General features: G+C 40.6%; 1 protein-coding gene across 1 annotated transcript in view; it reads right to left on the bottom strand.

The window, feature by feature from the left end:
* Nucleotides 1–540: 540 nt before the first annotated feature.
* The window catches only part of CMYA5 (cardiomyopathy associated 5), a gene marked incomplete at its 5' end in the record, with an annotated part of 48,835 nt that continues 23,575 nt past the window's right edge, over nucleotides 541–25,800 (bottom strand). Inside the window, 8 exons of the mRNA XM_079548532.1 lie at nucleotides 541–1,155; nucleotides 2,538–2,714; nucleotides 3,799–3,898; nucleotides 4,519–4,652; nucleotides 15,237–15,381; nucleotides 18,596–18,742; nucleotides 19,635–19,784; nucleotides 24,937–25,058. Of these exons, the coding sequence (XP_079404658.1) occupies nucleotides 903–1,155; nucleotides 2,538–2,714; nucleotides 3,799–3,898; nucleotides 4,519–4,652; nucleotides 15,237–15,381; nucleotides 18,596–18,742; nucleotides 19,635–19,784; nucleotides 24,937–25,058 (1,228 nt within the window). The 3' untranslated portion in view covers nucleotides 541–902. The remainder of the gene's footprint in view (nucleotides 1,156–2,537; nucleotides 2,715–3,798; nucleotides 3,899–4,518; nucleotides 4,653–15,236; nucleotides 15,382–18,595; nucleotides 18,743–19,634; nucleotides 19,785–24,936; nucleotides 25,059–25,800) is intronic.

Here is a 25,800-nt window from a genome sequence, read left to right as displayed (position 1 = left end):
AACCTGAAATTAGGAGCATCAAATCTGTGAATGCAAGGGTAAAAAGCGGTGATAAAAAAGAGGTGGTCCACAAGAAGGTCACTTTCATTTTCACTTTTCTCTAAGGTAAATGATGAAAACCGTAGGAAAAGGATTTGGGCACTATTATCAAGTTTCCTCTACACTTGATGAACAAATATATTTCTCATGAGTACATATTTACAGGTTCAGGTACTTGCTGATGCACAGTCAGGTAACTGTGCCTGTTAGATTGGTATCAGCAAGGTGGGCAGGTGTTACATACTCAAACTTCGCATGGCTGACATGAAGTCTAATGTGGGACTCACTCATTTTACGCAGACAGATTTCTCAGTTCCCAAGTTTTCTTGCATATTTAAAGAAAGAGTATGGCAAACAATAGCTTGATATATTAACTTGCAAAATATTGCACTTGTTGAAATTTTTGCACATTTTTCAACTACATCTTGGATTTGGGCTCTGACTGTCCTGTCAAATGATGAAATGACAGATTTTTCCAACAAAAGAAGTCATGCATTGCAGTGAGAGATGCATTTATTTCATAAACAGGCACATCATCAAATTTAAAAAGACAGAAAACACTGTCATTTTCAAAGGGACAGCACATTTCCTCCCCTCCCCTTAATGTTCATATCTAACAAACCTTTTTATTTCCCTTAAAAATTCTGCTGTGTATATCACTAGGTGCACATTCCAGCTGAAGGTGCTGTTTCCTCTGCAAGCTCAGGGTGATTACTTGGCTGAGCACTACCTGCAATTACGGATGATGTGAGGGACAGCTGTGTGCATAATATTCATCAGTGAAAATTGACATCTCTCTCTGACACCCCGCTCTGCCCCTAATGCTGGAATTGTTAGTTTTTCCAAGAGTGTGAAGCAGGGGGTTAATTGTGCTTCACAAACTCTGGCAGATCTATTCCTGTGTGCAGGGTAAGCATTCCAGCCTTCTCCAGGGCAAAGGCTGGATAAACAATATCAGTAAATTTGTGCCTGATGGTGAACAGCACCAGCCCTCTCTCTGCATTGAAGAACAGCAGTCTGCCACCGCTGTAATCCAACAAGATGCCGATCCTGGCCAGTTGTTCTGTCACATGTACATCGCTCATCACATCCATGTGAAAAAATCTGCAAAGAAAGCTGCAGGAAAATGAAAATCAGAATACAGTGAGTCTCCTCGTTGTGATTTACCAGAAATAACTTACTGCTTAATTCCCACCTATTAACAATTTGCCATATACAGTAGCACATCATGTGGCAACAGAATTTTGCTCAGTACATAACCCACCTACCTAAGTGAAAGTGGCATTTCTTCAAAGCCCTGTTCAGCACACCAAGGAGTCCTTTTGTTCAGCATCTTTGAATTCTCATGATAAAAGCAGATTTGCCAAAATTGAAATCATCTATATTTTTCATATTACACATCTCTGTGGGGATTTAAGCATGAGCAGCACTTTAGCAAAACCCTTTTCTTCTCAGATGTTTTGTTTAGCTGGTCATGTTCACGTATCTGCGTAATTTTACTCCAAAAAACCCCACATTTTTTTACATCAAGAACACCTTTACAACATGAAGAAGGATATGATTTACAGAACTCCAAGTAGCCTGATGCAGACCCAGTGAAGACTAGCTGGCAGTCCTGCCACGGTAGTAACAGGATCCCTGTTGCTGTAAAGGGCAGAAGAAGGCATTCTCCATGGAGGCTTAAATTCTCTGGAGTTTGAAACTTATTCAGTAAAGACTATATTTGTGAACATTGGTGGGATTTTGTGACACAATTCAGGATATAAACTGTCTGTGCCTGGGAAGATCATGGAACAGATCCTCCTGGAAGCTACGATAAGGCACATGCAAGACAAGGAGGTGATTCAAGACAGCCTGCATCGCTCTACCAAGGGCAGACCATGCCCAACCAGTCTGGTGGCCTTCTATGATGGAGTACCGGTGGTCAAAGAAAGGGCAATTGATGTGGCCTACATGGACTTGTACAAGACCTTTGCTATAGTCTCACACCACATCCATCTCTCTAAATTGAAGAGATATGGGTCTGAAGGGCGGACTATTGGGTGGAGAAATCGGTTGGATGGTTGAAGCCAGGGGACTGTGGTCAACAGCTTGATGTCCAAGTGGAGGCCGGTCACAAGTGGTGTTTTCCAGGGCTCTGCCTGGGGACTACGGCTCTTCAACATCTTTATCAATAACATAGACAGTAGGATTGAATGCACCCTCAGCAAGTTTGCTGCCGATACCAAGCTGCACGGTCGAGTTGACACAACAGAAAGGATGCCATCCAGAGGGATCTCAACAGGTTTGAAAAATGGGCCTTTGTGAATCAAATGAGGGAGGTAGGTTGGGTGGAGATTTTTTAATTAGGAGGAGGAGGTTTAAATCTCTTTTGCAGTTTTCCTTTGCTTGCAGAAAGGAAACAGAGAGGTCCTTTCTGCTCTTGAGAGTCTTAAAGCTGTCCAGCTTTACTTATATGACACACAAGTAACTTCTCAATTAGCTAGACTCAGCTTTACCTGGTTTGTGTAGGACAGCAGTGCATGCACCAGGAAGTGTCACTCGGTCCCACAACACTGCTCTGTGGTGTTGTTTCATAGCAAATCCCAATCCTGTAGCTTCTGCAGGCAGTGACAACAGTTTCCCAGTAATGACATCCTCGAGCAGGCAACGGTTCACCCAAGACTGATGGAAACCTATTTGTGGAAGAGGTGAAGATTGTGATGGTAGGCCAGCCATACTGTGATATTTGTTGTAGTCACATCATGCAGCATCATCATACTAATGGAAGATGCTCTTTTCTTCTGAGTATGGTGTTCTATCAAAGATTTGAATGTTGTCACTGTGGGTCGCTCTATGTTTGCCCTAAGATGGACCCATCTTGAGTACAGAGAACTCATAAGCTAGCAAAAGGTGGAAAAGGTGACTTTGGAGGCAAAAAAAAGATCTCAAATCTAGTAGGCTTGCTCATGCCAGAAAGCATGGCTATTTTAAGTAGACACAGTGATGAACACCATGTGTGCAAGTTGTAACAGTTAAAAAAAAGTGCTTAAATTTGTAATGCTCCATTACCTTACAGGAAGCCATATGAGTGTGGCACATCATACAAGTGGCTCTGTGCTTATGCTGAAACTAATATCAGAAAGTCAAAAAAACCCAAAACAAGCCCAACAATAAAACAATAAAAAAAAAAAGAAATCATGTTTGCAATAGATGGAACAAGCCTGGAAGTCTGGGTACAATCATCCTAATATATACCAGGGGAACTTCCTATTTCTCCAAAACCAAGGATGCTTTGACAAGCATTACTAGTAATGCTCTCAGCAGAGGAACAAAATGAAAGGACAGATTCCTTCTAGCCACGGATATATATTTATAGGTAAATATATATTTAAATATATATATAACATATTTTAAGACAAACTCACACATATGGTCTTCCCAGAGCAGCAACAAATTCCTTTTAGACTACAGAGCTCTGAACCATTAGCCAGTAACCATAGACTGAGGTGAATTCAACTGTCCTAGCGAGCAATTCCTCTGCCTTTGCCTTTCTACGTAAATTCCTCAACATCAAGCACTGCCTGGCACCTACATCAGTGCTGCAATCATTGCAATATTTGAAAGCAAGTCTGTCACACAATGTCCTGGGCTGCCTGACTGAAGCAATTCAATTCTACAGAATTAGTTAGTGATGTGTGAAAGCTGCCTACAGAGAAAAGCGAGAGGGAGGCCCATCCTGAATGCTCCAGGCTGGCTGTGCTCACATCTGCTACTCACCCAGTGAATGTAGCTTTCTCTGGAAGGCAAATCACGGTTTCATCAGGGGAGATTTGCAAAGCGGGATGAGCTGTGTCACTCAGTATGTGAAATCGAGTTCCTGGTACAAATCAGTACAAAGAAACACCAGTTCAGGGAGGCTATCAACATTAATACAAGATGAATCATAGTATGTTGAATTACTGCTATCTTAGCTGGACAGAATTGTGTCTGCTGGAAGGAAGGAGTAGCAGAAAACTGGACAACAATGCAAAAACTCTTCTGACCTGTGCCTCTTCATTACAGCAGTCTTCTGGAAACCAGGCCCAGGGATCAGGCTATGCTATTCAGTACATTAGCTAGGTATAAAGCAGTCTTATATTGACAGCTGAATCATTTTCAATTATTTGCTTTTTCAAAATAGCAAATTTGAATTCTGAGGCTGGTTTGAAAGAATCATGTGTGATTTAACTATGTCATATCTCTGATTGAATTTAACAGTTTTGCTTTTGATGTCAGACTAGTTTTACAATGACATAAATCTAACAACTTAAAATAAATTTGTCTCAGATTATTTTAATTTTAAGCAGATAAAATATGATCCCTTTTATCTCAATAGCTTTCTTTTTTCTCCTATTAATGAAAGTTCAGCTACAACTTCTGAAGAAAGATGATATTACTGCTTTGCATACCTATCCCTTTTTATTTTTTTTTTCCTGCCATCAGAAAATGGTGATCTACCTTTTGTTGAGATGAGAACAGCTTCACTCTGTTCACTTGTCCCAAATGTATTGACAGCCCTCAGGTAGAAGAAGTAGTTCACATTGGGCTCCAGGAATACCTTCAGTTCATGTTTCTTTATACCAGCAAAAGATCTGCAAATTTTCAAGATTTACATAAATGAAAATATACGCTGATATGCAAACCAAGAAAGAATAATTTATGCAAACAGCTAACCACCAAATCATGCTGCTGACTACTGCAACAACAGGCACCACAGAGAAACTCCAAAACAGAGAGGTGATCACTGTTTTCACAAACAGCCAGGTTTTGTAGGAGCATTACTATTTCACTCAATGTCCTCCCTGAGTTGCCTGACAAATTTTCAGGCCTTTGTTCCTTACACCTTCTCACTCAGTACAGTCATTTGGTGTAACACTCTGTGTTCATTTTGCAGCATAATTAATCACATAAAATGCAAGCAGAAGAGCATAAAATTCTCATCTGCCTTCTGTAAAAAGTCTGCATTACAAACTGAACAAGCTAATGAAGAGGAATGTTTGTGATTAATTCATCTGCTTGATAGTGAATGTGCTTGTTGTGCTTGTACTGTTTGGGTACAGGCTCCACATACAAAAGAATGGATATCCATTTTTAAGAGCACACATAAACCAGGAACTTCTTATTATTAACTCCTCACTCACGAATTGTTCATCAGTAAAGTCTTGGCTCTGTCTCCCTCATTGTGCCATGCGCTCTAACAGGCTGCAAGAGGCAGCAGCAGGAGAACTGTCTTTGCACAGTGCCCTCATTTGACTTAGTCTTCTGTTTGAGCTGTCCAGAAAAACTCAAGCACTAACATTCTCAGCCACTGATGTATTGCTACACTGCAGGCAAAAGAGAGTTAGCATCCAGTCAATCTGCTTCACAGGCACTTTGAAACACCAGTGAAGGCACCTGGGATAGCTAGAAAAATGTCAATTTTATTTTCTATATAGTTGGGAATTTGAAGGCTCAACTTAACAAATTCTCACACAATGGATGCTGTGGATTTTTGCTTCATACAATAATTACAAAGAAATATAGTGTATACACACTGCACTGTATGTCTGTTGGTGAAGACAGGTTTTTTAATAAATAGAATAGGCAATTCCCTTCAACTAATTTGTCCAGGAAGCTTCAAGACAAGTATTCAGTTTTCCAGTGTAATGAAGGTCTCCCTGGCCTCTACGCTGAAAGATGGTAACTTCAGTGGTAAGAAGATGAGGTGAATGCAGAAGACTCAATCTGCACTTCAGTAAATTCACAAACAGCAGATTTGCTTCTAGTGAGCATGCAAGACATCCTCCCTTCCAAGCAAGGTTAGAGATGGAGCCGAGGATGGTAGGCGTCCTCCTGCAGTTAATGTCACTGTGGGGAGCTAGATTCAACAAATCCCCTTTTCCACCAATTACTGTGAATCCAGAGGAGATATGGCAGGCAAACCAGCTGTCAGGTAAGATCTTTGCTATTCATTTGTAGTGAATGTTTTTCCCCACATGTCCCAGCAGAGAGCAGTACAATCTGAAGAATAATCAGTGCTCATCCATCAGGATTTTCCACATAACTCTGCTGCATTTATCAGACTAAGGTAGAATCCCACAGCTCTGCATATAGCATATTCCTGTTAAAACCACACAGAGCTCTATGTCCAGGAGGACAGTGCCTGGGAAAAGGCTGGTGCATTATATTCATTAGTCTGTAACAAGTATTTTGTACTGATGACATTAGAAATGATTAAAAACACAGAAAAAGCACTGGTTCCTGTGATCTTTTCAGTTTGAAAGAATTTCAAACTGTTCAAGGCTCTTGCATGGTCGGCACTGGGTCTTGCTGTCTTTGCAGAATGTACTACATTAATGCTAGAACTAATGCAATGTAAACAGAAGAAGTAGGTTGCCCAAAGCAATTGCGCTTTTGCTTCATTAACCAAAGCCCTGACCATAACAGCACTTCATTAAGGCACTGGGAGATAGGCAGGCTGAAGTTCTTGGAAACCTCCCTGGAAGTTTCAGGGAAGAAATGCAAGATGATGAGTGATCTTTACACATGAAACAGGAAAAAAGCTTTGTCTGAGCATAAGAGGCAAAAGAAAAAAATGAATTGAACAGAAGTGCAAGAAGGAAACTGAGGAAGAAGGCAAATAGAAAAGAAGCAATAGAAAAAAAGTGGGGCTGGAAGCAGAGGAAGGGGAAAATTAGTGGGCACCCAAGCTTTGAAAATAAATGTTCATGCTTCCTCTACAAGTCTGGTCCACTCTGACCTTTAAGATTACCATCCTGACATCATCTGAAGCACAAACCACCAAGAAACTTAACAAGAAGCTACCAGGTGAGGTGATCAGTGAGTCTGAATTGTAGCCATGTTCTTAGCTTAGTGCCTTCCTCTGTCTTTTGGAAATTAGAAGATACTTTATTTTTATACTATTAACTTTTATTTAACTGATAACTAGTTAATAAAGCACAAAAATTCTTCTAAGTGGGCAAGTAAATTTTAATGCAAGTAATATCCCAAGTAAACTTGGGGTATTCACACCTTTTAGACTAGATCCCAGAACTTGGCTACTCAGAGAAGATTTTGGATCCAGTTGATTGCAGAATAGTCAGCTATCACATTTCAGTCTACTGTCTCTTTCAAACTTGAAATTCTTCAAAGAACATTGCATGCAGCTTGCATTTTTAAATCTGAGAGCAATAGCATATATATTCAAGCTGTAGTAGTAAGAAATACCTAGTCCTTATTTTTATGACCTGATCTTTATGTATATCTGATTAGTAAAACAGCAATCAGATTTTTGAATAACATTCTCTACTTGATGATCTTTTTTAGCCAGCCTTACTCTGCCTGTGAATAAGAGCCCATTAATGTTAGTTACAATTATGGCTTTAGAAACAGTCCTGCTGCTGCCAGCTAAAATGTGCAAGGAAGAAAGATTTTCATCTTCAACACTTAGCCAGCTCCAAGATTGAGAGACTGAAAGAAGAAATAGGTGTTGCTTTACTTTCTCTGACTAGAGGATAGGGTGAGGGGGGAGAAGAGTGAATACGGAGGTCTTCCCAGGTTCTGAGCGATCATTTTTGTTTCTCGTGTTTCAGAACCATGCAATCAGTTATAAAAAAAAAGTAAAGATGAAGAGAAAGTATGACTGCTGTCCAGCTTTAGCAATTGAAAACAGGTGCGGGAGAAGGGAAGGGAAAATGCATTTCTAATATCCTGACTATGCTGGGGAAAAGCCTGTTTCTTTTCAGAGCTCTTGTAAGAAACAACGCAGCTAGATCTGCCTTGAGACTGCCAACAGTATTGAAGCATGTAGTTTTAATCGTGAAAGAGAAATGTACAGGCAACTTTTTATTTTGTCCTCTGTATTTCCCACATATGAACAGCTGCCTACTTTAAGGGTGATTGGATATGTAGTAGTTTTGTTGTTAAGGCACGATGCATCCTGCCCTTTAGCAGAAAAAAACATTTTTACTGTCCTCACAATTTCCTGGCATCATGATACAAACTTCAAAATTTAGAAATTCAATAAATATTTTAAGTTAAACATTTTATGTATCTCTTCTTAATCTCTCTCTTTGTAAGAATTTATAAGTATTAAAATCCAGGCTCCACATTTTTGGTATGTGGTAGAAACAGAGAGCAGAGCAGAAAGAACTTACATGTCTCTTTACTTTTAAATTGCCAAGCAATATTATACAGCAACTGTCTGCTAAATTTGTGATTTCCCTGTTCTTCTGATCAGCATCCTCATTTATTTCAAGAACACAGTGTCTAGAGAATATTTTTTAATATTGCATGAACCCAGCAAATGATACGCCTGGTAGTGATTCAGAACGCCCTCTGTGTTGTAATTGTCATTCCCACCCCCAACATCCCACTGAAACAGCACCTCCGGACCTGTGCTGGTACCTCTGATGGCAAGCTAGAGCTGAAAGCACGTAGGCTTCTGACAAAAAGTGCAGAAGCACACAGAAGGGGCACACCAGGAATGCAAAAAGGAAAAAGGAAAAAAAAAAAAAAAAAAAAAAAAAAAAAGCCCCTGAGGCTAAATATAAAGAGTAAATTGTTCTGAATTCCATCCAGCTGTGCTGCATGCTTCATTTCCTCTCATCCATCCCTACTCTAGCTGTCACAGGGTTGGATCACCAAAGCGCCACTTGCAATGGTCTTCATTGCTACCTTAGATGGCAAACTCAGCACAGGCACAGAGGAGGAACATTCCCTATTTTCTACACAGTTGCTTCCCTAGCTGGCTGGACAACTGTTAGCAAAGCTATCAGCGGGAGGGATGCTATCCTGTTTCCAGTGTTAGACCTGTTCTTTGAGCAGGCAGAAAATTTCAGTCACTAGTGGTGTCAGTATCACATTAATGGAGAGGATGACACTCATTCACTTCCACTTTTATGAATTCACTGCATACCATAATGATTTCTTCCTCCCCAAGTCTTGCAGATTTCTCCTAATGTGATACATGGCTTCCCTTTGAACAGCCCACACTAATCCTTGGACCACACACTTCACAGTTTTCCATCTTCCACCCACAGCTCCATTGACTTCTCAACACAAAGAATCTGAATGGCAAGAAAATAGCAGAGCTCTGGAAACGGAAAGAAACATTTCAAAGCCAGACAAGAATTCTGGAAAAAAGAATCAAGTAGGTGAGGAGCTATAAAACCACAGAAGTAGGCCAGAGATTCATGATTGTAGAAGATTTAAAAGCATTACATATAATGTCATATTCCTCACATGGCAAGTTGGAAAAGAAAGTACCCAGAGGGAAAATCTAGATTTTTTTATGTTATTTAGAAGAAAATATTTTATGAGGATTTCTAGAGGTTCCTGAAGTTCTGTCTCTGTGAGACTGGAACTGCTCAAGAATATGCTGAATGCCACAGGGGGCTTGCTCATTCCAGGCTCATGTTGCACCTAGAGTATACTTTTGACTTCACTTGCCAGAGCCCTCCTGCACGGGTTTTCATTAAACAGGTTCATGAATGCCTGTCTGCTGCAGACTCTTAGGGCTTGCAGTGAACAGTTTCACAAATGTTAGAAAATAGATGACTTATTGAAATGACAGATACAACAGATTCAGGATTGATGCTAATAAATGTACCAACCACAATAGTGTTAATATATGCAGCTTGCTACAAAAGCAATGCCTTCTATTTATTTCTGTAGAAATTCCAACAAAAAGCACACAGATAGAGCAAATTCTCAGCTTCAAAACAATGGTTCTAGTATAGTCACAACAATTAACTATGTATTTTTGACAGTGATGAACAAGAGCCTGCAAGCCATGCTCATAAAAATCTGCACCAGCAGAAGCGACCTACTGCTTCACAGCTGCTATGACAGTGTTGTTGCTAAAAGAGTGTTGCCTACGGAGTCCATCTTTCATTGAACGCATCAAAGTCAGAAGACTATATGATGGGTGTGTATATGATGGCACCAGACTATATGGTGGGTGTGGTAGGAGAGTCCAGATAAGAACAGCAATGTCCTCCATCATCTTCAATCTGGTATGCAGCCTGGTGTTATTGTGCTGCAAAAGAAAAGTTGTCTTCTTCTCTGGCCCGGCTCTGGAATTTTCAGCCTTTGGGTTAGTCATCATCATCAGTGATGATGTAGAGGTCAGAATTAATGATTTGTCTATGTTCCAGGAAATCCAAATTTCCTGGAAGACACTAAAAGACACTGCACATCACTTTAACCCAAAGACACTTATCACTTTCAGGGCTTCATCTTCAACTTTCTCTTCAATGAGGAATTCACATGTTGCCACATGGACTGCCACTTTGGCTTGTAGTGGTAATATCACATATCATTACTGCTAATAATGCAATGCAGTAAACTGTCATCTTTGTACTGATTCAACAGGTCCTGACAAACTTGCGTATGGTGTTCATTCTTGTGTGATCATTTGTGAGAACTGATTGGAAAAGGGGAAACACAACCCCCATTTTGAAGAAGGGAAAAAAAAGAAGATCCAGGGATCTACTGCCCAGTCAGCCTCACCTCTGTGCCTGGCAAGATCAGATCCTCCTGAAGGCTCTGCTAAGGTGCATGGAAAATAACAATGAGGTGACTGGTGGTAATCAACATGATTATGTTGACTTGACCATGGGCAAATCATGCCTGACAGAATTGGTGGCCTTTTATGATAAAGTTACAGCATCAGAGAGTAAAGGAAGAGCGACTGATGTCATCTACCTGGACATGTGCAAAGCATTTGACACTGTCCTGCAGAACATCCTGTTTGGCAAATAGGAGAAAAATGGATGGATCACTTGCTGGGTAAGGAATTGGCTGGATGGTCACACTCAGAGAGTTGCAGGGAATGGCTAAATGTCCAACTGGTGATAAGTGGCTTTTCTCAGGGATTGGTGTTGGGATCAGTGTTATTTAACATTTCTGTACTTAATGTGGATAGTGGGATCAAGTGCATCCTCAGCAAATTTGCAGACAACACCAAGCTGACTGGTGCACTTGACATGCTAGATAGAATGCGTGCTACCCAGAGGGACCTGGACAGGCTTGAGAGGTGGGCCCATGCCATGCCAACTTCATGAAGTTCAACACGGCCAACTGCAAGGTCCTGCACTCGGGTCGGGCAGTCCCAAGCACAGACACAGGTTGGGTGGAGAATGGCTTGGCAGCAGCCCTGTGGAGAAGGATTTGGGAGTGTCAGTTGATAAAAGACTCAGCATGAGCTGGCAGTGTGTGCTTCCAGTCCAAAAGGCCAACTGCATCCTGGGTTGCATCAAGAGAAGCATGACCAGCAGGTCGAGAGAGGTGATTCTGCCCCTCTGCTCTCATGAGACCCCACCTGGAGTACTGCATCCAGTTTTGGGGACCGCAACATAAGAAGGACGTGGATTTGTTGGAGCGGGTCAAGAGGAAGGCCATGAAGATGATCAGAGGGCTGGAGCACCTCTCCTGTGAGGACAGGTTGAGAGAATTGGGGCTCTTCAGCCTGGAGAAGAGAAGGCTCTGAGGAAACCTTACAGTAGCCTTCCAGTACCTGAAGGGGGCCTATAGAAAAGCTGGGAAGAGACTTTTTATAAGGGCATGTAGTGACAGAAAAAGGGAAGTAAGTGGCTTTAAGATGGAAGAAGGTAGATTTAGACTAGATATTACAAAGAAATTATTTACTGTGAAAGTGGTGAAACATTGGAACAGGTTGCCCAGAGAGGTTTGGATGCCCTCTCCCTGGAATCATTCAAGGCCAGGCTGGATGAGCAACCTGGTCTAGAGGGAGGTGTACCTGCCTATAGTCCCTGCCTATAGCAAGGGGTTTGAATTAGGTGATCTTAAAGGTCCCTTCTAACCCAGACCATTCTACGATTCTATGATCCACGAATATCAGTGGGTGCCATTTTTTCAGCATGGAGGAATTCAATGACAGACTTTTGCTTCGTACACATTTCTATGCATGTCAGATGCCATCGTGTCAGACTGCCCCTCTCATGCCACATGGAACATGGCAACACAATTTAATGCAATATCGGAGGGAAAGTTTCACCTCTACTGCCATACCACCAATACACACCTCTCTTATAGGCCAACATAATAAAATAGGAGGCAGTACTTTCAGAGCAGTCCTCATACGATAATAGTGCCAGCAAGATGATGCCAGCCTGGCTATTTTCCTCACCCAAAGATGAGGGACACTGTTCACCAAAGTTCTCTCCTGGTGAAAGAAGAGTGAGGCAGATTCCCATCCCTTTCCCATACTCATCTCCATTCCCATCCCATATCTCTTCTTCAGTTTCTCTTCCTCTCTCTTCCTCCCTATCCTCCCTCACATTCTAAACACTACATCTGTTTTCCTCCTTGGGGTGATGTTTTAACATGCTTTGGGTGGAGAGTCAAATGCTACAGTAATATATGTTTAACATATCATTGTCATACTGATAGATATGAACTTTAATATTAATTTCACAGTGAATTAAAAGGTCTCACTCTGAGTACTGAGGCCTCTGAGATTCTGTGCTGAATTGTTGTCTGCTTATTCCAACAACCTTTAGCCCAAATAGGACTGCACCACAGCAAAACACTCATTCCTTCGGCTGCTTTCTGGGCCTACCTTGCAGACTTTGTCCCCAAGGTTTACACAGGAGATAAGCAGCCACCAACACTTCTAATGCCTTATGTGCAAATTTCACAGGGATTCACACACAGCTCCAGCATTCTGTGGGGGCATTTCGCCCTACCTGCTCCTCTCTTGATAGTGTCCCTTGCATTGCATAAGTTTCCAGAATGACGTGTGAAAGCAGCCACTCAAGCTGGGACTGCAGACGGTGAATTTTGTGAGATGGCTGATTATTATTGCCCACATCTTCCCTAGGTGCCCTTCCCTGACCTCTGCTTTTCTACTGTGCAATTGAGAGGAGCGGTATGAATTTGCCAGGGCTGCTGGGAAGTCTGTTTGAACTCCCACATGGGCACAAGAGAATTGCATAGCTAAGGGACTGGTAAGAGGCACAGGCTGTCTGTCAAAAAGCTTTGTGTTTGGCTGGTCCCCAAGATGAGTGTTGCTCAGGAAACCTGTGAAGGACATACTTTGAGCTTTCAAGGAAGATAGTGAAAAGAAACTACAGTGTTTTCAGGCTCACATGCTCCTATGTGGGCATTAAAGACACAAGTTTGTTCCACCTAATACAGGTACGTGGCAAAGAAACGCAAATACCCTTATATGTACTTCCAGAAGGCAACTCAGACAATTTAAGATCTGACTCACCACCTGGAGCTATTTTTCTCACTCATCAGCTACATAAGGAATTAATTTCAAGTCCTATCTTGCACTTCAGGGGCATTAAATGGCAGCGATACAGGCAATATGTTCCATCTACCAGTTGGCTCTTTTCCCTCTGGCTTTACACACACACACACACACTCAAAGTAGAATTTTTTAAAAAGAAAGCAATTCTCCATCCTTGAGACATCCTGAGCTATTATAGAAGCTTCCTAGGTTAATCTCAGAGGGGTTGTTTTTGGAAAAATAAATAGAGGTATTGCTTTGAGGGAAAATAAGTGGTTAAAGGTGGTCTTTGGCACTGTACAAAGAAGGTTAAAGCCCTTCTACAAATACAGGTATTTCAACTGCAGCAATTCAGAGAAAAGTCTTGATTTTATCTTCTGTGAATTTTTCATGTGTCACAGTAAAAGGACAGCTTCTGCCCACATAAAGGCCAGAAAGTAAAATGTGACTCAGTATAGTTATAAACATCTTTGATTTTGCATAGTTTATTTGAAAAAGGGAATGGGTCAGTTCTGGCAGCTTGTTGCCACAATTAACTCCACGCTAACAAAATGCTTGGTGCTAACAACACCTCGCTCACATATTGCAGAAATGGGCACACATGGCAGTTCTTTTTCGAGAAGAAGGCAATTCCAGTTAACAGCAATGAAATGTAAAGACAAAGAGATAGCCCAGATTTTGGGAGCAGCTATATTATTCCTGACCAACGGAGACTTTGGCAGTTTGACAGTGTCCTGATGGCCTTGTGAAATATGTATAAACTAGAACAGGTCATGGCTGTTCTCCTGAAGAGGAGGAAAGCTGGCTAAGTTGCCCCTCCTTCTCTTGTTTGCATTAACAGCATGCTGGAGCTGGGTAAAACAGGGTCTCTCAGCCTTGCAGAAGTTTTTAGCCTACTTTTGTAAAAATCAAAGCACACACAATTTCTCTGTCTTACCTGGCTACTAGAAACCTGTGAACTCTTTAGTCCTTTTGACTAATACTGACTGCAAGGAGCAGAGTTCTTCCCTACCTGTCACACATCCATGTAAGCTAGACCAAATGTAAAAACTCCAATCAGGTCTCAAATCAGTTTGAAGCTCTTTCATAGGGTCCCACTCTCTACATCAACAACTTTGTAGTTTGTTGGAATGTTGTTGCCATTGTTTTTTTTTTAATAAAAATCCAAAGACACACAGACTACCACATAATTTTCTGTGCATTTCAACAACTCCATGGTTTCACTTTTTCATGTTGTCTTTGTCTCTTCTCACCCTTTACATAGCTGAGATGTAGTATAAGAGAAAACAGAGAAGGTCTGGAATAAGCACATACTACCCCCAACTTCCAAGCTGTTCTTTGGGTTGCTGCAGACTCCTGTGCCATTCTTGCACAGTGGATTGCAGGCGCACACATGTAAGTCAGAACAGCACTGGGCTCAGCCATACTTGAGGAATCTGCATGTGCGCAGATGGGTCATCAACTTTACTGGGGCACCAGTACAACCCTTTCTATGTCCCCAGCTGGCTCCCATTTTGTTCCCTACATAGCAGAGAGCAAACTGAGCTGAACCCCTTCATCCCACTCTCTCCTGCAGGACTCAGCTGCTCTCTCCTGCCCTGCCGGGGGCCATCACAGCTGAGCAGGAGTGATTGTTTCCCCAGCCAGCACAGTCCAGCAACTTCTGGTTTATTGCAGGCAGAACAGTATCTCCAGGGTTTTGGCCCCAAATGAGAGGGAGTGCTCAGTTATGCAGAATGAAAAGGAAGTGTTTTTATATCTTTTAGACTAATCTCACAGATTTGTATCCAGCCTCTGAGATCCACAGCATGCAAAAGCTTATTTCTTTCTTGCGTAGCTGAAGAGAGAATAATCTCTTGTGTAAAACCTGTAGTCTGGGGAGTGCTCATTAATGTCTGCCTAATCCGATCAACCAACATTTTGCAACTGTGGCACTGACCTGAGACCCTCTCCTTCTGGCGAGTGCTGTCTGCAGTATTCCAGGGTGAAGGACTCTGCTGCTGGTGAGGCAACCTGCCAGCGGATGGTGGCTGTATCCCAACACACTGTGCAGTCTTCAGCCTTGATGGTGGGGGTGGCAGGTGCTGGGGACACAGGAACACATTAGCTGTACTACAAAGAGGGGACCAGCAGCTGGTAGGGGATACTTGCAAAGGAAGGGAAGAGTCATCTGCCCTCAGAAAACACAGAATAGATGGCTTAGTCTGTCCAGCAATGAAATGCGGCTTATTTGAGTTTTGACAGCAAAGATTTACCTTATAATGGGCTGGGAACATGCTGGCAAAGTCACTCTGAATATTAGTGCATTTCTGCACATCCTTAACATGTCCAATAGATTTCTATGCCTTTTCTCAAACACACATTCCTCATTTCCACCCTTCTTTATAGAGTGGAGCACCAAGGCAGTACTCTGTATAACTCTGTTCAGGCTATCTCAGTCCTGTTCTCAGCAGTTCCTGCATGAGCTGCATCAGTAAAAAATATGCTGCTGTAGAATTGAGGGGGAAATTATGAGTTTCTTCTTAATTATGTAGTATTATTTTTGCAATGCAGATACTAAAATTTGGTCCTGTAATTTCTCTTTTTTAGAGCCTCAGTTTAAGAACTGCAGGCCCAATTGCAAAATAGAAAACTGAATGTAAAGCAGTGCACTGAATGCAAGTAATCAAAAGCTATTCTGTGAAACAGTGCATCCAACATCACAGTCTTAAAATGGTTTCGTTGTATTCATCTACTCAATCTCTTTCCAGGGAAGAGCAACATAGATGAACATTGTGATCTGCTGCTCACTCTCATAAACAGCCTTAACACCAATCATTAAAATAATATTTATTTTTAAACATGTCATAGAAAGTTGTTATGCTTTTAAAGAAATCAAGCCTCAAATAGAATGTCTAGGTATAGAATAGGAAGAGGACAAGATAATCTTATAGACCTTTAACCAATATGCAAGATGTTTTGTAACAAAAATAATTTGCTATTGTTAAAAAAGGAAAGAAGAAAAAAAACAGGAGCACATACTGGTTTCTTTGTTTAGTGAAAATCAGGTTTCAGGTTAAGATGTACTTGATGTTTTACTACAGGAACAGCTAATCTAGGTATTCATCATAGCAAAAAATATGGGGGATAGATTTTTATCCGCTAATACATCTGTGCAGTTCCCTTGGCAATAGTCCTTTAGTTCTCCTCTGATATGCTTGATTGTTGTGTTTTTAAGGGTATCTGTCACTAGAGAATGATAATAGCTGAATCCACAAATGCCTGCATTAAGAAATGGAAACACATACCCACATTAATGGATGTGTAAACAATACATAACAAGACTTTCTGTTTGTTTGTTTGTTTTGTTTTGTTTGTTTGAAGCTATCTATCTAAAGAGCAGTTGGACTCAGAAGGACAGAAAGAGCTGTTACTGTGCTTCTAAGATTTTTTCACAAATTACCTGTAGTTACTGTACTAATTAGAACATATAGCTGACTTCCTGGTAGCATTCTCATGCTTTCTTGAGAGTTCTTCAAGAGACAAAGAGAAATGGGTAAATGCTTACACTGCCTCTCAGATACACGATAAATAGCAGATTTTGAATGACAAAAGAAAGTGTATTTACTCTTTTTTCTTCAGGATTGCAGAAGATTCACCTGGATGTCTCTTGGGGATAGACAGGTAGAAGGCAGATATTTACTGCCCTTTGCATCATTCTGTCACGTGAAATTTGGCTGTGAAACTGTGTGTTTCCCCAGGAGACAAGAAGTGAGTTTGGGAGGTGGAGAAGCAGGAGACTGGAGTTGCTGAGGGGATGATGCAGCAGCACCCACATGCCTTCTCCACAGCTCCACAAGGGCAATCATGATTTTTAAACATGTCAGGGAAAGCCCTGGAGAGGCACAGCTTTGATCCACCATTAATGTGTATGTTCCTGTAACTGCATATACCAACACACAGCTTTCTTGTGCCAACAGTTATACTGAATTACTGAAAATAATCTTTCTAAATTCCTGTTTCAGTTCATGGTGATGTTAATGGGACCCAGCATCAGTTAGTGCTCAGTGGTATCTTCATAACCTTCTTGAGGCTTGTTGCACACCAGAGAGATATCACCTCAGCTCAAGGGAAGGTGTATAATGAGCCTTTATTTGACCTAGTTTATTTGTTTCCCTAGAAAAACAAGCCAAAGTAAATCATCAGTGACTTGAGGATATTAAGTTCTTCACAAGGTTTGAATTTGGGGGAAAAGTAGGAGGAGCTTGCTACTTAAAGGGAAATACAGTTCTTAATAAAAATTGACTTATTAGCTAGTAATCATTCATTATCATTTTGTAGGAATTTTGCAAAGTGATCACAGTTACATTGTTGATGCTATTGAATTTGATTTTCTACTTAAATTCTTTGGAAAATCGTCTTAGCTAAAAATATGAAAGGCAAATTGAGTATCCAGGAGAACTGTCAACAAATTTGATGTCTGATGGATTAAGCAGAAGGCTTGGAGTTATGGTTGCTGCCAACTGAAGTCAACAGCACACTCAGTGTTGTACGATTATGAAATTGTTAAGTATCCTTGTCTATATTTTGTAAATGCTACAACAGAATTTTTACCCGGTAACACAAGAAAAATCATCTGGCATGAGCATCTCAGATAAGGTCTAGAACACAAGATGCTATGTTTGGTTTGTAATGCAAGAAGCAATAGTTTTGTCTATACAAGTTATTTAGGAAATTAACACTTTGGAAAGTTAATCAGTTAAATGAAGTTCACAAACAATACTCATCTAATTACTAATCCTAATTTAGACTACTCAAACCACGGCCACACCTGAGATTTGTGTTCCACTAAGCTAGATGTGGGATGTAAGATCTGTAAAGCATGCCTCCCTCTGAAAAGTTAATCATTTAATCAATGCAACATAGATCTATCTGGGAGGATGGTAGAGAGGTAAAAAAAACTCAGCTATTACCTCAATTTTCCATCAGAGAAGCAGTGGCAGAGCAGCAGGGTGGCTTTCCCAAAGCTGCCCTGGAGCACTGCAGTGCAGTCAGAAGTAAAATTTGTAATGTGTTGCTCCAATGCCCCAGTCACAGGGCCTGCAATTAGAAACATCTTCAGATCTCAATACTTTCAGATTTCCTCTCAGGAGCAATTATGCTGTCATCTTTTAGTAAAAAGGGAAATGATCACGAGTTGCCTGCTATCTGACAGATGGACTGAATGTAACAGCTTTCTCTGCTTCAGTAACAATATGGACTAAAATTTCTTTAAAAACGTGAAGCTTACAGTAACCAAATACAAAACTATGTACATACCTGTTTTAAAAATGGCTTTTTCACTAGGTAAGCTACACCCTGTACAGTTCACAGCCATGACCCACACACTGTAACAGCGGTCTGGCTCCAGGTCCTCCAAAATGCAGTGGCTCTCCTTCACTGTCACTCTGTATTCTTCCACCAAACCTAGGAGAAACATACACAGGCTGGTACACCTACATACATCTCTCGTAGGGCCTGTAATAGTTCCTCTCATCTAACATGTAAGAAATAGTATGTTAAAAAGTTGCTATTAGCCAAAAGGTCAGTATTTTACTCTGACTCACTTTTGACAGTAAGTTTTTTGCATGCTTTTGGGCGCACTTTAAAGTCACCAGTGGTAAGGGGAGCTTGCGGCCTTCAGTCTTACTGGGTAGTAGGCTGCAGTTTGAGACATACATTTAACAGTTATCACCTCTGGTTTAATTTCTCTAGAGGATAGCTATTTCTCATAGTGAGTTTATATCCCATGCATCCATTTTTAGGCACACATACACAAACAGGTGCATGTTCTGAGCTTTTTGACGAATGAGCATTTGTATCCTCTTTTCTCAGTTTCTACACTTAACATATAGAATTGTTAATGTCATTTTGAAAAACATCTCTGAAATATATGGAAAAACTGTGGAGATTCTAATGAACTTTTCATGCTGTTTTTTAAATCAGTATACATTTTGAGGCTCTACAAACCTAAGTGGGCATATCCTTTTGCAAGCTCTATTTGTATCAAAGGAATAGCAGGGACACATCCTCTCTGAAAGTCGGGCTGCTTTGTAAAAGCATCTAAATAAGGTCGTTGCTGCTTCTCTACAAACAACTATCCTGCACTTTGCAGACAATGGTATTTATATTGTATTTTGGAGGGTGAATGAGAAGATAGGGAATGTCATCTACTTCCTGCTCTCCTCTACTGTTACCTGTCCAATGGAGGATTTCACCACTGCGTCCTGCACCCTCCCTGTAGCTCAGCCTCCCTTGTGCTGACATGAGGTCACTGGAGAAAGGGCTGCTGCTATCATGAAGACAAGACCTTACGCACCTCCCTCATCTTTGCTGGCTTGAAGCTCCTCCATACAATACACCTGGAAGCAGTCAATGGCGTCCCCTTCATTCACAGTCCAGTAGACAGCAATGGAGGTGCTGGTAGCTGAATTTGGCTCCTGAGGTATTAAGGTAGGTATCTGTGGGACTGAACAGAGAATCCTCAGTTGTTATTCACAATCCTGTTTTTTCAGGTGAATTAACTACAGGTTCATGAGCAATCACGTTTCTTATTTTCATGCAATTGCTTGTTTCCACAGAAAAATGCAGCAAGTATTGGAAACAGTTTTAAAGCAGTAGGTTCATCTGAACTAGAGACAGTAAAAAATTAATTGCTCAGAATAAGAATCTGGTTGCCCATTTCTTTCACAGACCCAAAAATTAAGATTCAGTACTAAGATTCAGTTTGGGCTAAACCCAGACCAAAGCATGTGCCAATGTCCTGCACAGCTCTCAGAGTCCCTGCCTACAGGAGATGCACAGATGAACAACTGTGTGGCTGCTCATTTCTAGCTTCCACAAGCTGAGAAGAGCAGAATGCTGCCTCCCAGGCCTAGATAAGTAGAGCTGTCACAAAACCCCAGTGGTAGCAAGAATGCCTCTTCCTTCTCCAGCAGACCTGCTCCCTCCAATCACAGTTCCTCCAGCTGCAGTCCAGCTCTGCACTTCACTTCAAGGCTCAGAAGTCCAAGGGACACCCAATAATTTGAGGTCATCTCCTCAGATGAGACAAAATGGGCCTGGACTTCAGTGCAGGCTTCTCTGGCAAATGCCTTTTCCATTACACTTTGTCATCAGAGGAATAAAAACCTTACGGAAAGAATGCCTGTGAAATTGGAGACTGAAAGCACTTTGAAGCAAACAGCACAGGATAGATTGTTGATGGGGAGAGGGAGCTTGCAGAAGAGAGCCTTCAGAGAGTAATATAACTGATCCCAGAAAAGTGTGCAGGTGAAAGGAGCTTGTACATCATGGAGGGATTCATGCAGTGTCTCAAATACATTGTCAGACTGGCAACAACAGGTATGTGCTTTTAGGAAAAGGAAGATTCAGACATTGTGCACTCAAAGCCTGAGAAACAGGAAGCTCCCTGAAACTAATCTGCCCAGAGGTGGACTCAAACTGCAGGTAGACAGCTGGGTGATCCTGCCTGGTATGGTCATTTCCCCTTAGTCCTAGATCCTTGGTCAGCCTGTGGAGTTCTGCCTTAGCCAAGTTTTCCAAACCTCATAAAACAGACCAGATTACTGAGAGGATCTTGACAGCCCTTATAAATATCTTAAGGGCGAATGTCAAGTGGATGAGGCGAGTTTTGGTGGTGTCCAGCAAGAGAACAAAGGGCATCAGCAAGAACATGGCATGTTCCATATGAGCATGAGGAAAAACTTGTTTACTTCAGGGGTGACAGAGCACTGGAGCAGGTCACCCAGAGAGATTGTGGAATCTACTTCTCTGGAGCTGTTCAGGACCCACCAGGACATTTCCCTGTGCGACCTACTGAGCAGATGATTTCCAGAGGTCCTTTCCAAGTACTGCAATTCCATGATTCTATGGTCTCTCACAGGGATTGCCTCAAAAACTTCTAAGTTCTCCAAATTTCATACAAACTTTGCTGCTGATCTGCACAGATCCCTCTCTGTTGACATATTATTACTATCTAAGATTGTGGTTTAACAGGGAGGGAGGGGAAAGAAAGAAACAACCCCCCTTTCCCCCCCAGGATGTTCATTGTTAAAGTAATTGCATGGAACAAAAATATATTGGTCTCTTTCTTCGCCCAGTAAATTTCCATACTGCATGAATTCTGTTAGAATCTCAGCAAAAAAGCTTTTGCTTTTCCTCAGTCATCTTCACAGTAATGATGATGATCCCCTGTGGCATGAACAAGGCAAATGCAGATGCTGTTTGTTTCCTTATGATTTATGCAGAGAGCTAACAGTACAGTAGGATTACATCTGCTTCCCACTGAAAAAAATAACCTTTTCATTGCTAAAACCATCCCCATTTTGTCTTTTGACTGCATCTGGTCGGTCAGTTTAAAAATTGATCACCTTTAGGAAAGGACTACCTTTCAGGTGAGCCAGTGGGAAAACAAGCTTCTTTTCCTGTGAAGTTGCCTAGAAACTATCATGATCACAGAAACTCCACAATTCCAAAATTTGTTATTATGCCAAATCCGAAGAGAAACTAGTATATTGAATGAAGCTGCTGGAAAAAAAGTTATATATCAAAATTCAGTTCAGTTGCATTGAAAAGCATTTGATTTCTAATTTACTTCTGCATGATAAGAGATAAACTTTTGAAAGGAAGTAATTTCAAAGCAAAAAGTTGAACTATTTTCTGTGGAAATAGAATATTTCTGCATTATCAAAATGCTGGTTCTTTTTAACATGAATTTTGATCAAACAAAAGAGCTACATGCACCACAAGTTATACTAAGTTATATTTTTCAGAAGAAAAATGGGACATTTCTGATCTGTTTAATGTCTGCTGAAGTATTGTACTGTAAGGAAGCTTCTTGATGCCACTTGAACTCCATGGATCACAACACAGAAGATAATAATCCAAAATGCTTAATAGATATTTACACATTTCCTGTGCAATGGAAATAATTTTTCCTTTGCTTTGCGATCTTGAAGATGGAGAGCAGTTACATTCCTATGTGATTTTAACAGATGATTGTTACCATCATCAAAGGTCCTCATTTTTTGGTATAAATGAGCAGGACCTAGGCTTTTGAAAGAATATTTTTTTTTTATTTTGAAATTATTTCAGCTCCTCTTGTGACAGAACTTGTGCTTCAGTGTGCACAAGTGCATACTCATAGGTCTTCTTTATGATTACACGTTTCTTAATGGGTGACTTACATGAAAGAAGGAATAAGCTGATGGAAAAGGACTTTCCATTAGTGAATGTGGAATATTTGAAAATGGATGGTATTTTGCAGGCAAGATTTTTCCATAGTTATGAAAATAAAGTTCTATGTATTTGCTCAGTAAAAGACTGTTATTTCTGTAGGAAAAAATATGTGGATTGAAGAAACATGACAAATTCACATCTATTTAATCAAATTTATTAAATCAAAACAAATTCAGAATGTCTGGCATTTGCCTCTGCTATTTGATAAATGATGTACTCAGAGTCTTCAATTCAAAATTTAGTTTCACGCAGGCACTTACTCCCATTTTCCTTCAGGAAGGGCATAATTTTGAAAAAAATATGTATTTACTCCACTGCTCACCAAAGTAAAAATCACAGTAGGAACAGAGATATTTGGTAGTTGAAGTGAAGGATGAAAAACAGAAATTTTAGAAGGAAGAAAAGAGTATGAAGCGTGTAAAATGAAAAGCTTTTAAAGTCATTGACTGGTTGACAGTCATTCATTTTCAGTCTGTAAAAGCAGACCAAGTCTGGACCAAGTCTGGACCAAGCCATTTGGTGTTCAGTAAACACAGTAATAAGTGAAGATAAAACTACACACCAGATCTCAGCAATCTGGGAAAAACACACTGGGAGTGACTTGTGGGAAAAGGAAGTACAGCAGGAAAAAATGAGTTAGCTCTCCCATATGACTTTGACAGTAGGTAACAACACAGGAGGAAAGTATGGTTGTATGTAGGGAATTGTGAGAGAGAGTTTAGGAAATAAATGGTGGTATATTGCACATTTACACTACTAAGTCAACACTGGCTAAGAGTAAATTAAAAAAATGTATTTTAATCTGATTTTGTAAGTAAATGAGGCTGAGATAATAATGCATGAAGAAATGCCAACCTAATCTCACCTGAGAAGTTTTGAATCCCTTAGATAAATTCACAGGTGTGACAAGGAAGTTAAGGTCTGGGAGATATTCAGTTTCTCTACTAAATAAAAATAAGTGACTATGTGCAGGAAGAAAATAATCTAGCCACAGTGGCACTGCTGAGTGCAATCAGCTCTTACTAGGTACAGGAGAGTCTGAACAAGAGTGCACTTCTCCAACATCCCACCTGATAATCCATCAAGGTAACAGAACACCAAATGGACACTGATGTTCTGGTTGCTCTACTCAGGGACCAAATAGGAGAAAAAAGTCATCATCTGAGTAGCCATAGAGTGACTGTGACAGCGGTGGTGCATGTGACAGTGAGAAGGATGTCATAAAGCTGGACAGTGAGATGTGATTCTCCCAGAAGAACCCTTCTCTTTAGAAAGTCACTATAGACTTACATTTCATGAAGAGAGAAGCAGATTGTCATTAGTAGCTCTCTAGATCTGGATAATGCCTATAAATATATGTACAGGCAAAGCAGCAAGCCCACTTAGGCAGGCTTTTTACAGAATATGAAATAGAGATGAATAAATTTCTTTATCATGTGCAATTTTAACCACTGTCTTCAGAAGTAAAGGCTTATTCCAGCTAAAGCTGTAACTTCCCTTTCATATCCCCATATGGAGGAGTTCCATAGAATCACAGAATCATAGAATGGCTTGGATTGAAAAGGACCACAATGATCATCTAGTTTCAACCCCCCTGCTATGTGCAGGGTTGCCAACCACCAGACCAGGCTGCTCAGAGCCAAATCCAGCCTGGCCTTGAATGCCTCCAGGGATGGGGTGAGCATCCACAGTCTCTCTGGACAACCTGTTCCAGTGCACCACCACCCTCTGAGTGAAAATCTTCCTCCTAATATCTAACCTAAATCTCCCCTATCTTAGTTTAAAATCATTCCTCCTTGTCCCATCACTATCAGTCCATGTAAACAGTCGTCTTTCCTGTTTATGAGCTCCTTTGGAGTACTGGAAGGCCACAACGAGGTCTCCCCAGAGCCTTCTCTTCTCCAAGCTAAACAAGCCCAGTTCCCTCAACTTTTCTTCATAGGAGAGGTACTCCAGTGTGCTTTCAATATGCCTTTGTTCGCATGGCATAAACCCAGGGATCTTGGCCATCAGTCGTTCCCTGGCTTTCCTCCCCACATGGAGCTGCATCCTAAGGAGACTTCCATGTCTGCCTACAAGGAGACAGCAACTTCTTTAGCCTCATGAGATTTACAGAGATATGCTGATAGTCTGAGATACTGATCTTTTAAAAAAGACAAGAATCCTCCGTGATAACTCTCCTCCTTCTGCTCATCTTAATGTCTTACTATAAGCCAAACACTTGTGCACAATTAGACTTCATTTTACATTCAACTCTGATTGCTAATAACATGGTTTGCAAATTTATACTTCTGAAATTGATTCTATTTTTAGCTTCCTAAGATTTCCAAAGTATTGCCAAAACATTAACTTTTGTAAAGATGATATTCAGAGATTCTTACCAGCCACATGTTTTAAAGAGTTCTGGTTGCTCTTTCCTGGACTGTCCTCATAGTGCTCAAACAGTGAAAATGTACTGGGCACCTTTTCTAAAGAACGAGTAGCATCCATTGCAGAACATAACCTATTTAGGATAAAATATAGCCATGTAAATCTCTCGTGGTGTCATGTAGCTTCCAAGGGCCAGTAGCAATGTCCATGCTACATAACTTTCTCTAAGTTTCCTGTTAAGCTAAGGACTGCATGCAAGGAGAAGTTCTGAATTTGAACATTTAGAGCATACTGACAATTCACATAAGAAACACCCTGAGAACAAACACTATCTGTATATCTGTATATAATCTCTGAGAATGAGAGGATTTGAATTTCACAGTAAGACTTCCAAGAGCATCAGATTTTGGGCACAGTAGCACAAGGTTACAGTCAGCACTGAACTGCAGCAGCTGATCTGCAGATATAAGGTAAAACAGTTGCTTGTGGAAAACAAACTAACAAACAAAGCAAAACAAAACAAAAACAAACAAGAAGGAAGATGAATTTCACCTGATTTGCCTACATTTGCTGAGTTCATTAGAAGAAAAAAAAAAATCAAACATATTTTTAACTTTGAGACACAAACAACTGAAGGAGATGAAAGATTATTTTTTCAAAGCAATTGAAATTTACCTTTCTCCTCTTTGTTTTTCACTGAAGAAGTGAAAAATCATTGTAGCACTTAATTATGTATAATTTTCACAAAGCAAAACAAGTATTAAATATATTTTCTTTAGAAAAGCATGCATTGTTATTTAGGTTTTTCATAATATTTTCTGCAAGTCAGGTATTATTAAATAAAATAATAACCAAACTCAAGCACAAAACTGAAT

Source organism: Tetrao urogallus, assembly GCF_951394365.1.
Source record: "Tetrao urogallus genome assembly, chromosome: Z".
Lineage (NCBI taxonomy): Eukaryota > Metazoa > Chordata > Aves > Galliformes > Phasianidae > Tetrao > Tetrao urogallus.
The sequence above is the reverse complement of the archived record's forward strand: the minus strand, read 5'-3'. Positions and strand labels throughout refer to the sequence as shown.